Below are 12,928 nucleotides of genomic sequence, written 5' to 3'. Positions count from 1 at the left end.
GTTTGCGCTGTCAATGGAAAGAAAACTGATTAATGCAGCCTATCAGGCTAAGGAGCAAATGAAGCATGAATTAATTTTTTTGTTGGGGGGAGGGGAAAAAACCAACAACCTGGGGCACCCCCAGAAAGCCAGCTAGGATTAGGGGAAACTTTTTACCCTTTTCTTTTTCAAGTTGGCAACCCTCCCTTCCCCTTCCTATGTCCCCACCTCGCTCTCTCTCTCGGAAACTATAAACATTAATACGACAAGGAAACAAATAAAAATCCAACCAGCTTCTCCTGCTCCCAAGGAATACTTGCAAGCCTGCTACAGCTGTGGGACGCCTCGTTTTAGACTTGCTTCTAAAAGCGTCGTGCTACGCTTATCCTAAAAACATGCCAGAAGCAGCGCAATCCTATCTGCGTCTACTCAACAGTAAGCCCCACTGAGTCAGACCGGGGACGCATTCTCAAGTTAAGTGAGTGTAAAGCTGCAGGACGTTCGGGTGGAACGGAAAAGAGTTTACTTGGAGGCGAGGTTAAAAAGAAGGAACAGAACCGCGATGCCAGGTTTTAAAGAAAGAAAAATGACCAAATGAGCTCTATACCCCCTCCCCGCTTAATGCGGAAGTAAATTCGCGTTGATTCAAGTGGAGCCTCCGATTTAACGAAGCTGTCCTTGACTAATAGGTACCTGGACTCGCCAGCAGAGCGATCCACAAGCCAGTGTTAAGAGAGTATTTGGATTTCTACCGGAACTAAAACAGCAGCTATGCAAACGCGCCCACGAAGGAGAGCCCATTTATTTCCAGGAAAGATTACTTCCGATTAGTGTGATTTGATAGGAGTACAATCACGGGGCCCTTTCACACACACACACACACACAAACACAAACAAACCCGAGTTTGCCACCGCGTAGGCGCTGCACAGTCAGGGCAGGCAGCTAATTCTGACTTTCTGGTGCCTGCACGTGCATGGCACACGAATTCACACCCACACGTTTTCGTGAAATCCATAATACATTTTTAGATGCACACTTTAGTTGGACCGGTTCTGACATACTGTAGAAAAAGTCCTCCGTTTGCTCTGGGAACGGTTTGGGGGAGGAATGCGTTTGATGGTCAGGATGAGGAGTTCTCTACTGGGCTTCCCTGTTATTTAAACGTCTCCTGAGGGGTGGCTGCCTGTTGCTAGCATCAAATCAAGGTCATCGGGTCTATGGGCCAGCAGAGAAGAGATAAGTGGCAGGGACTTAACCTTTCCGAAGGGAAAAACTGTGCTTAAAGTTGTTAGGCCATATTGATAAATCTTTATTGACAAAATATTGACATTGAGATACTTCTTGGAAGTATATAGTGTGTTAGAATTCTAACAAATTAAACACAAAAAACACAAAAATATTTACATTCTGGTAAAGAAGACATTAAGGAAACATTTGTCATTTTTAGTAGCTCTATAATCTTGGATCATCAACATCAGTGCTTGAAATTTGTCCCCAATGAAAACGGGCCTGGGTCGAAATGATTTCTACAGAGGGATCTGCAAGATCCCTTGCTCCTTCTGAACTCCTGCGGGAGTTTAAGTACAAACCCCCATCCGAGGAGGAGGGGGATTAAAAGGAGGAATCGAAGTTTTAGAATGTGGGGACTAGTTTCTTTAAATCTCTCTTTTTATTATTGTCTGTTTTTGCAGCAAAGTTCCCTTCCCCACCCCTCCACCCTCAACAACCCATCCCCTTTTTTCTTCTTCAAAGGTTATATCCATTGGGGGGAGGGGGAAGCAAAAACAAAATTAAAAAAATAAAATAAAAAATTAGAATTTGTTACCGCTACTTCATTGAGTTTTCACAACCACGTTGACGCCAGAAGTTATCATAAAAAGGTTTACAGACTGCACAGTTTCTCGTAAAATAAATTTAAAAAGCACACAGAACCTGTCTCTGAGGAGGGGAGGGGGGGAAGGTGCAGTTCATGTCTGACTTTAGGGACCATTAAAAAAAAGGCCCTACCCCCTCCTTCTTCTTCCCCCTCCCTCGAGGTTTTTAAAATTTTTAAAAAGAAAGCATGCAGTTCAAGTTTCTCTGAAACAGGTGTGTCGATTTTGGCTGGGTATGGGATCCTCTCTCCTAAAAGCCTGGGAGACACTCAGAATCATCATTAATAAGAACAAAATCCCTCGTCAACTGCAAAGTGTCCCGGTACAGTTGCGTTTGTATGCGATCCCTTTAAAAATTTGGAGCGATCTGAGTTCGAATGGCGATAAACGGAATATTGGTCAATCACCTCGTCTTGGTGGTTTGGCTTTGATTGACAGATTCCCCTCCCCCCCCCTTCTTTTTTTTGCGCTTAAAACAAAATTGTACCAATGCGGGACCAGCCAAGGCCCCCACCCTTGATGGACTGACTTCTGGGCTGGCTTAAACTGGCCGGCCGGCTCTCGCCCCCTCTCAAACTGCCCCTCTCTAGAAACAGAAACAGAAACAAAAACAGAAAAACAGAAAAACAGAAAAACAGAAAAACGAGAATCGCCTGGTGGGATCCAGCCGGTTTGCTGTCCCTCGCCCTGGCCGCGCCACTCACTTTCCTGCGGTTGTCGCGAGCCTTTAACACTTGAGTTGTTCGTGGGAAAGTCTGTTAAGTGCCAGCCGGGAGTTTTACCGCCGCCGCCGCTTCGTCGTCGTCGTCGTCTTTTTATTATTACTATTATTGTGTGTGTTTTTTAAAGTGGGAGATGATTTAATCGTCCGACGTGACGTCGATCTCCTCCGGGCTGGCTTGTTTGGTGGCGATCCTCCACCGGTTAATATGATGAGTCCCCTTTTTCTTTTGTTGGGAGTCCGAGCCTTCCTCTTCCAGCTTCTGCCGCTTGAACTTTGTCCTTCGGTTCTGAAACCAAACTTTTACCTGCAGAAAGGGAAACAACACAGGCAGGGCTGTCAGCTCCCTGGCGGCGGATGTGCGTGGCCTAAGGGTCTCTCACTCACTCACTCACTCACTTACACTCACACACACACTGGGCGGTTTCTGCACCTTTACCGGGTCCACTGCAGAAAGAGAAGAAGCCTCCTGATGGTTTACACCAGGTAGACATGTCTGTCTCGGGTAAAATGAACACAGCATAGCAGCAGTGGGACATTCTCGCCCTAGCAGCACCCACTAACCCGGCTACAACGACCCTCTGCGGGTGAACTCAGTAGGGGTTATTGTGATGATTATTTAATGTATTTGCATCCCGTATTTTTTCTCCCCAAGCAGGAACTCAAGGCGGCTTACAACAGTTAAAAATCTTCGTTATAAAACGCAAAGCGCTAAAACAAACTAATTGCTGCTAATCAGGCACAAGGTCAGGTTTGAAATCGATTTAAAAAAAAAAAAAGATTTAGGTCAGGCACTCCAAGCTTCCTAATTTCCCCTCCCTGACTTCGATCCTTGGAAATGCCAGGTGGCCACGCAGTGCGATCCTATGGCTGTTCGCTTGGAAGGGGCCGGGCTGTGTTCAGTCTGCTGTTAAGCAATCGCGTGGACTAAGCACAGCTCTGTTCCGATTCGGAGAATCCTCTGGCTATTGCGGGACTGGAGGAAATGTGGCATTTCTCGCCTGCTTTGCATGCTTACTGGGAAGTAAACGCCATATAAATTAATGGGACTTCCTGTTGCTTAGGCAGACAATGCCCGGATCAAAGGCAATCTCGTTGACTTCACGGGAGCTCACCTCCTGCCTCGCCTAGGACTCAGTTAAGCCGCAGTAATTGGGGTTTTAAGACTAATCCCCCACTTTGAGCGCAGCCCTTGGAAATGCGCCCCCACTGATTTCAACTTAGGACTGCAGCTTTTCACCCCGATTCTGAACTCATTTGTGGCATTCCATTCCATATGAAATCAATAAGGGTTCACGTCCCAGGAAAAAACAACAACAACAAATCGTTTAGGATCATCGTGCCGATGCATCTCGCTTCAGCTCCGCTGTGGATCGCACTGGGGGAACTGGATTTTGAATTTCAGTGTAAACCAGTGACTACAGTGGAGATCTGGCTGCAAGCCTTTACTCCGAAGCAGAGGCTCCAGCTATGGCGATCCTGTCTTTTTGCACGCGGTGGCCCCGTCGCGTTGAGAGCCGGAAGTGTAACTATGGAGACGTGAAGGCGGGGCACGGCCCAGACAAGGAGCCTCTCCCTTTTCCCTCCCCAGGTGCAGGCAGCCCTCGTGTGCAGAGGTTTACACGCGATCTGGAACCCCAGAAGATCCTGGCGGCGTCTCCGCCGTGGATGTATTTTCGCTCAACTCAGGAGAACACCTATGCTCCTCCACTTACTTACTCCAGAGTAGTCATTAGAGCCCATCCTAATGCCTGGGGGATCTGCAACTTATAGGCAGCGCACGTCTGATCTTCCTTATAACCCCAGTGAACCGTAGGCCCAAAGGCTGCACTTTAAGTCCCCTAGCCTTAAAAAGTGATTTTACTGCCAAATAAGTTCGCTTGTTTACTGTATAGCCTTACATTCCGATCCTAAATAAGTTTGCTTGGAAACGAGCCCCGTGGATTCAGCCAGACTGACTTCCATTGTGAGCAGAAATTGAGATCGCCTCACTGGGCAATCCGTGCCCATTCCCATATGCACGCAGGTCTCTATATACAGCCCTCAAATTTACACCGACTGTCTGGCTTCAGAAAGACGCTGTGCAGCATGTGACCTACTAGCAGAAAGGACAATATTTTGTGGCGTCCCGTCCTCCCCTCCCCCCGCATCCGTATGTATGTGATCTGCCACTCTGTGGCAGTCAGGTCTGCACGATGCTCCTATCCATATATGCATTGCAATGTACACTTCTTGTGCAGATGGGAACCCATTCGCCCATACTATCTGCTACAGATGTGTTTTAGAAACATCGCACGTACTCCGACTCGCTTTGCTCTCACACGTGTACAGTATTCCGTGCACCTATGAATGGTGCGTGTGTGAATGCCGTGTCCCGGTCTCGCCTCTCAAGCTCACGTATTTCCTCTCCAGGCAGCTCTCTCTTGATACTCGTGTCAACTGCACTTTGCATTACAAACGGTGGGATTGAGAAGGACATTGAGAGTTCTAAGGGCATTTTCCCCCTTCCCCTCCCTCAAATATTAATCGCATCGGCAGCCATTCGAAATCAAGCAATTAACCAAACCGAGATGGTTGCATTTTTTTAATCTTCACCACCACTTATCTCATAACCGGTTTTATATAAATTTAACGTCCGTATTTATAAACTCCTGGCTATAAAACTCTTTTTTCAGCCTGACCTTTAAAACCTACAGTATGGATATATTTTCCTAAGGAGCTGAACCCGGTTTCAGGTTTTAAAGGTGGAGGAGGGGGGAACTATTCAACCTTAATTAAATATAATAAAAGGGGGAAGCTGAAGAGCTGCGTTAATTAAGTAGGAGGTTCGAATTTTGCCTGCTCTAAATCGACGTGTCTTTTGTACCCAGAGCCAGCCTGCCTGCCTCATCATCAAAGGGGCAAGAAGAACAAATTTCCCGGTGGTGCTTGGGTGACAGCGGCCCGGGTTGCAAGCCATATGGGGAAGTCCTTCAAGTATCTCGGGGAAGGGGGTGGGAAGAAGGGAGAAGGGAAGCCCCCTACGAATTTGCTTTGGCTCGCCTAAATCTGAATTAAACATAACCAGCTGACCCTGTCAGTCATTTAATTGCAGATCTTATTGATCCCGAAATTATCTCCAAAGAGAGAGGGACACACACACGATCCTCGTTGCGGCCAAAGGTAAACATGGTTCGGTTTTTTTTTTAAAGCACTTTCTGCTCTGATTCGGCCTGAAAATGCCTGATAAAGACGCTGCCCGTAAAGGGAGGGGAGGACGTAAATCCGAAAACGGGACCATTTTAATAAGCTCCTTTAACCCGCTTCGCTGCCCCTTCAGAAGCCCTTCGCTGCCAGACGCCCCCCACCCTTCCCTCTCCCCACATCTCGGCCGCATTTTCATATTCTTAAAAAAAAAAAAGCCTCCCATTTAAAATAGCTGAGCGGGGGGATATACAAGGGCGAGTTTAATTCGCTTTTCAGTTTGCTAATTGAAGGGGACGACGGTTCATTTCTCCACGCCTGATCTCCAAAGGGGCGCTCGTTTTGTCGGGGGCTGGAGGCCTGACACCGCCACAATAGACCCCGACCAGCTTCGGAATCAGGCGGGACAAAGACCACCTTAAATACGGCCTTTGCCAGTGGAAATCAGGCTGTGACCAGGCCCTTGTTCGGCGAACCTCATCAAAGGGGCGACCCATTTACTGGGGGTTTTGTTAGGGGAGACATCTTTAAAACAAAAGGCCCGGCCCTCTTTAAGGCGCCCCCAAAGAAAGGCAGGAAAAGGGGACGGGGGGGGGAGAAAGAGAGAATGAGGAGGGGGGCCGAAAGTGTTACAACTTAATCCGACCAAAGAACGTTACTGTTTACTGGGAACTTTGAACTAAGCTGCGCCTATTTTTCCTTCTTCTCTGCCTTGCTCCCCCCTCTTCGCTTCCTTGAGATGCAGAGCCCCGGAGAGAACATTCCTTTCGAAATAGCCCCGGCGTCTTGGAAAGAGAGAAAAGCGTTTGGAAAAGGCCATCGAACTTCTGTTAAGGGAGGAGAGCGCAGTAACAAAAGCCTCTGAAAATCGAGATATTTGAAGGGGGGGGGGAGGCCAGAGACGGAGCCCCTCAAGCAAACAAACAAACAGAAAAGAAGAACGACGGCATGCATCCTAAACAAAAAACCCGAGCAGCCAAACCAACCATCTGGTTTGAAACGTACGCACATATATACAGCAAGGCAGCTGGGCAGTCGAACAGATTAATTTGATCTGATCTCTCTCGCGCACACACTGCAAGGTTCACACAATTGATCTTTCTGCCTGGCACACTCTCCAAGAAACGAGCGCAAGTCTCATCTGGGCGACTGTCAAACAACGCCATTCTTCCCGTCGCCGGATCGCCCTCCGCACCAGCTTTTTGATATGTTCCCCCCCCCTCCCCAAACCTTATCATTCTATTTCACTGGCACAATTTGCTGGAGGGTCAGCGGGAAGGGAAGGGCTTCAAAAAAGAAAAGGGGAGAGATATTTTATTGCCAGCCCCCGGGAAATAAACCGTCCGGTCCGCAGCACAGTTAAAGACGGGGGTTTTAAAGCGGTTTTGTTGCTCTGATGATGCAAAATGCAGGGTTTTTTGGGGGCGTCCAGTTAACACGCAAAGAACCTTGCGGCTAACACGGTTGTAGGGGCACAAGCTCTCCTGGACTCAAGCCCGCTTCATCAAATTGAACACGGGAGTGTGTGTAGATATATATTTATCACACGTTTAAAATGCGTGCTATTTAACGTCGGGCTGGGTCAATAGAACGTCACTAGAAAGTATTCGAAACACTTTCGCTCAGAGTCTACTTCTACCGAAATGGAAGCGAAATGTATTCAGGTTGGGACTGTGAAAGGGTTTCATTATTGTTACTTTGGTGTAAATGGGGGAATGGATGAAACTATATGGAGGGACCGACCATAGCGGAGTTAACTGTATGGAGGAACCTACTTCAGAAGTAAACAAGGGGGGGGGGGAGAGAGAACTCCCAACTTTCCGCTTGAGGTCTCTCTGTCTATAGTTTGAAATCGTTTAAATCCTACATTCAGGAAAAAAGACACAACGAACAGCACCCATTTCCCAAACCAAGTCTGCTCCTCGAATAACAAAGCAAACGCTCCCTTTGCACTGCGCAGTTTCACAAACTATAAAACCAAACCAAACCAAAAATCGACTGGATAGTTCTCAGCGATAAACACACATTAAATATTTCAAAACTCCTGATTTTCTTTAATTAAATGGAGTTCAATTTAGAAATGCAATTTATTTCTCCACCTTCAAATTTGACCCTGGATAATCCCAACCGTATGATCCGGAAGCTATTTAAACCGAACTACCTTGATAGAAGATGATAAAAATCTTGTTCATGCCGCTGGGGCGAAATATCCTGTTACTTTGGCTTAAACAGGTAGCCTCTAGATCTACAGTAATAATAATTGACATAACATACATTTTTCTAATACAGTAACAATACCAATAATACTCCTTTCTGAAACAAAACAAAACAAATCTTTGGAAAAAGATCCAGAATGCTTTTGTGATGGGGAGGAAAGAAAGATTCGCGGCAGCCAACACACAGGGACAGAGTTTCGAATTCCCACGTTAGCCTACACCTCTATCTTCTTACACGTGAACCTGGCTTCTCCCGCCCCCCGCAGCCCTTGCAAACTCAACCCAGGGCGGTGGGGGTTTGTTGAGAGGCCCAGGCCTTGTCTTTGAGCGCGCGCCGGAGCGGCCTGCCGGGTAGAAACGCTCCTCCTGCACCTCACCTGAGTTTCTGTGAGACTGAGGCTGTGCGCCAGTTGCTTCCTCTCTGCCCCTACGACGTAGTGATTTTTCTCAAAAGCGTGCTCCAGTCTCAGTAACTGGGAAGGGGAAAAGGCGGTGCGGATCCGTTTGGGCTTCCTGGCTAGTGCATTGTGCAAGAGGAAACTCTCCGGGCTGGTTTCATTGCCTGGATCGCGAGACAAAAAAAAAAAAAAAGACATTCATGAGCCAAGCAAGCCTACTTATTAGCATTTTGCATCTCTAATCGAAGGTGGAGGGGGGAGGGGAGGGGGGAACTTGAAGCGGAAAGTCTTCCCATTATTTTAAACCTTTCTGTCTTTGGCACCTTTGCTTGGAAGTGATTTCCCTACTTAACATGTGCTTAAATTCTCACCCAGCAGACTGACTTTTTTTGGGGGGGGGGAGTGAAGGAGAGAGGGAGAGAGACAAAAGGTGCAGACCCTGCAAGATCAGAACGAAACTAACATTCACTCAGAGAATGTCTCCCAGGGAAGAAAGCGACGGAGAGGAAAGGCCAATTGGCCTGCTTCATATATCTTTTTAAAAAAACAAAAACTCTGGGTATTTGAAGGAACGCGTGGGGGGGGAGGTTAGGTGTGCAAGGGAGGGGGGACAGCTGACTTCCGATTAAGGGGAAAAGAGCCCCCTCAATACAAGAAAGCAACTAATTATTTCACAAGGAAATTAATCTCGCCAACATTCAGCGAGCTAAAGAGCAGAATTCGCAACCATCTTCTAGGAAACCCCAATTTCGAAAAATGGCACCCCCCTCTCTTCCTTCAAGGAGTTTCCTACCATCCTATTCTGACACCGCCTTTTACATGCAGGTAGTTACTTTAAAATAAAATAAAAATCCGCACAAGAAGCATCTTTTCGAAGACCTGCACCAGGTATAAAGTCGCCACCCTCGACCGCCTTGAAAACTTCCAGCAGGAAGAGCTGCTTTGGCGAACATCTGACAAAGCAAAAAGAACCAGACTCGTCCTTTTAAATGGGGATGGGGGCTGAAAATGGGAGAAGAGGAGGGCGGGGGCTCTCTTTCCAGTGCCCACGGAGCCGCCGCGTTTGTCATCTGTCAATTGCTGGAATAGTTTTTTTGCAGATACACCCGCCATCCCCACAATCGCTCTACCTATTTTTGCGCCTCGGTCGTTTCATCCGACGCGGGGCCACAATAACAAGGCAGGCAAATCCCTCCTTTGCGATGGAGCCTCCTTCACGACAGCGGGGGAAATGACTGGGTGAACGAAACCCCTCATTTCCCACCGAGAGGTTATAACGATAATACTAATAACCCTAATCGACTCTCTCCCCCCCTTCCCTCCCCCCTCTCCGTCCCCTATCTTGGAAACCATTCCATTTCAAAAGAGGTGTTTGCATGGATTCCCAACCCCTTTGGTTACTCCTTATTGCACTTTGTAAAATTAATTGATTTTGGGGGGAACTTAGCAAGGAAGTTAATAAGACTAGTGGGATACAAACAAACGCGGTTTCTGGGTCTCCAGAAGCTCCAGGTCTTAGCAGGACAAATACCCTACAGTTAAAAGGCAGGTAGGAGGGTCTCCTTTGACTGAGTGAGGGCCACACTTCCTTATCACCCTTCAAACTCGTTTTTATAACGTTTGGCTTCCCGAAGACAAACGGCTTGTGCTCTCTCTCTTTCTTTCTCTCTGCTGAATTGGGGGGGGGGGGACACACGAAAGCAATATTCTAGCCCTGCCCGTTTGTGCTCTCTCTCTTGTTAGTTTGCGCGTGTAAACCATGGAAAAGTGAAAGGAAGAAAGTTGTTTCTGTACGAAATCCTTTTCCAACTCTTTCCTTGTTTTCGTTATTCTTTTTTTCTGGAAGATGGTCGGGGTGGGCTTATGGGAGATGCAAAAATATATATATATATTGGGGCAATATTCCAGCGCGATCCCTTTTAAAACAAAAACCACTGAGAATTTCGGAGTCATTGACTTCAAACTGAGCGTTCTTCCCCAGTAAAGTTTCACTGGAGCGTGAATGAGATGGCAGCTGCGGAAGTGCCTTGGAACGGCTATCGGTTTTGTTCCCAAGAAATAAAAGGGGAGCCCGTTTTTCTTTTAAAAAAATTAAACCATCATTAACTCTGCAATTTAGCCTTGTTTTGGGCTATCTTGGGAGCCTCTCAAAGAAAGCTCTTTGACTTGACTCCACATTTCTCTGCTGAAGTTGACTTTGGTTGGGAGGTTAAAAGGATAAATTTACCTGCGAGGTTTTTCTTTAAATCATTTTAAAGTCATAGAAAGAATCGATTCTGCCCCGCCCACTCCTGCCTTCAGTATTATCAACCCCCTTTGCCCCCCCCCCCCCACTGTCTCTCTACCTGCCTTTCAGCTCTTATTTTTCTCGCAAGACCTTCGGTTGCTAATTCACTGGAGGGGGGTTGTCCTCTTGAACTCACTCTTTAGGGAAGATCTGGTTTTTTAAAAAAGTTTCAGGGAAAGGGCTGCTGAGAGCGACTCATTCCTGAAGCCCCTCGTTCCATAACGATCCTCCTGAAGGGGATCAGGGAGACTGCGGAGGGAATCCATTAGACCAAACTGAGGGAGGGTTACACTGTCTTCCCCTTGATCCCAATCCTTCCTATTCTGCAGCGACAATCGCTCAAGTTAACAACATTCTAAAAAGGAGCACAAACTCGAATTCGCTTCCTTTGCAAATAGTCGCCTTTGCAACGGAACTAAGAGAGGTTCAGAATTTCTGCCCCCTCCCCCAGCCCCACACAGACACCCCTCCACGCCCATCCTCAACTCTCTTTTCGTTGCGTCGCCTAGACAAACGGCCTTTGGAAAAAGAGACGTTTCCTTTCCCGTTTTCTCTGCCTTGGTCGGAGAGATTTCTGCACTTTTCCGGGTCTTCCCGACCCCTTCCCCTCCCTCCAATATGTGCAATAGGAAATCCAGCAGCTGAGGGGGGTGGGGTGGAGAGGGAGGCAGCCCCCTCCGTCCGGCCCTTACCTTGGAACCGATGGCCCAGATATCTGTATCGGTGTATTAGCCAGGGGTAGAAAGTAGAGGGGTCCCTTTGCTGCGACGCAAAGAGCGGGTGCGGGGAGTGCGAGGCCGGCAGCGGATGCGCGGCCAGGGCGTGAGGCGGAGGCACCGGGTGCACCGGGACGGCGGCCGGATTGGGCGGGTGCGAGACGGCCTCTGCGAAGACCAAGTCCGGGTTGGAGTAGACGCCGCGGCCGCCCGAGTGGAAGCCGTTGAGGAAAGGGTTCATGGGGCTTGCGTTGGCATAGCTCAGCGCCGCCGGCCGGATGGGATCCTCGGCGCGGGAGGCGGGCAACGCAGGGCTGTCTTTGGCCACCAGAGACTCGATGGTGAAGCAGCGCTTCGGCGCCGGTTGAAACATCCTGGCGGCCAAGCGCCCGGCACCGGGGCCTCCGGGCGGCGGGCGCGCCCTCCGCTGCGCCCGCGGCTCCTCCTCGGAGGCGTCGAGGTCCGGCAGAGACGATCGGGGCGTCGGGCCCGCCTAGATCCAGAGTCTGGCAGCCGGGCAGCCGCCCGCGGTGGCAGCGGCAGCAGCAAGAGAGCCGTGCGGCCACATGGAGAGGCGAGCGCCCTGCAAAGCTCTGCGCTCACTTCATCCGCCCGACGGGAAAGCGAAGTGGGGAAGAGAAAAAGTTGCTGGGCGAAGTTCTGCCTTTCTTCTTTTTGCCCCCTTCTCCTCCTCCGCCTCCTCCTCCCTTCCCTCCCGCACCTCCGTCTTGTCCTTTCTTGTGCAGCGCCCAAGGCGGCCCCGGCGAGGTCCAGCGGCAATCCAGCGAGAACGAGGCGAGAGCGCGAGCGAGAGAGCTTGCGATCGGGTCCCTTTGCCCAAAGTGGTGCAAACGATTTGTTAGTTCATGAGCCTAATTAGTGCCGAGGATCACATAAACAGCTTCCTCTGAAGCCTGGTAAATGGCTTGATGATTGGTCGCTATTACTCGCCCGGAGGTGGAAGGGGGAGACTCTTTAAAGTGCGTCAGAGGGGAGAGGCGAACTTGTGGCCGGCGCGATCCTGGAGGGATGGATCCGGGCCCGGACTGGAATGGACTCCACCGCTCTGTGCCGGGCGAGAACGGGAAGGAAAGGGGGGGGTGAAAGTCACGAGAGAGAAGAGAGAGAGGGGGAAAGTGAGAGAGAGAGACGCAGCAGACGTAGCAGACGCAGCCTGCCAGAGGTCCCACCCGTGTGAGCGGAGTCGAAATCCCTGCAGGATGCAGGTAGGAGCGTGGGAGGTTTCACAACTTTGACGGGGGGGGAGCGGGGGAGGAGGAGGAGGAGGAAGAAGACGACGGTTCTTCCTTGGGGTTCAACACCGAGCGAGCTCGCCTGAGCTGGCGAGGAAATCTGGCTTTCCCCAAACAGCCCAAGTTGCCCAACTGAAGAATTGTGGCGAGGATTTTCTCTCTGTGCTGGAAGTGGTGGCAAATGTCTACCGCCTGCTCTCCTCTCCTTCTCCCAGCGCCTTTCGAGTCCGCCCTCTCTGTCGGTTCTCTTTGAGTGCCCCGAGCTGATCTTCAGCCCTGGGGTGGCTCGCTTCCCCCTTT

At 49.4% G+C, this 12,928-nt stretch overlaps 1 protein-coding gene across 1 annotated transcript; it reads right to left on the bottom strand.

The window, feature by feature from the left end:
- Positions 1–1,265: 1,265 nt before the first annotated feature.
- Positions 1,266–11,763, bottom strand: EMX2 (empty spiracles homeobox 2). The gene is made up of 3 exons (XM_081912860.1): positions 11,352–11,763; positions 8,352–8,536; positions 1,266–2,882 (listed from the first exon to the last, which is right to left on the bottom strand). Exons 1-3 carry the CDS (start codon positions 11,746–11,748, stop codon positions 2,715–2,717), a joined length of 750 nt encoding a protein of 249 aa, XP_081768986.1. The 5' UTR covers positions 11,749–11,763; the 3' UTR covers positions 1,266–2,714.
- Positions 11,764–12,928: the final 1,165 nt, after the last annotated feature.

Source organism: Podarcis melisellensis, assembly GCF_964234715.1.
Source record: "Podarcis melisellensis genome assembly, chromosome: 5".
NCBI lineage: Eukaryota > Metazoa > Chordata > Lepidosauria > Squamata > Lacertidae > Podarcis > Podarcis melisellensis.
The sequence above is the reverse complement of the archived record's forward strand: the minus strand, read 5'-3'. Positions and strand labels throughout refer to the sequence as shown.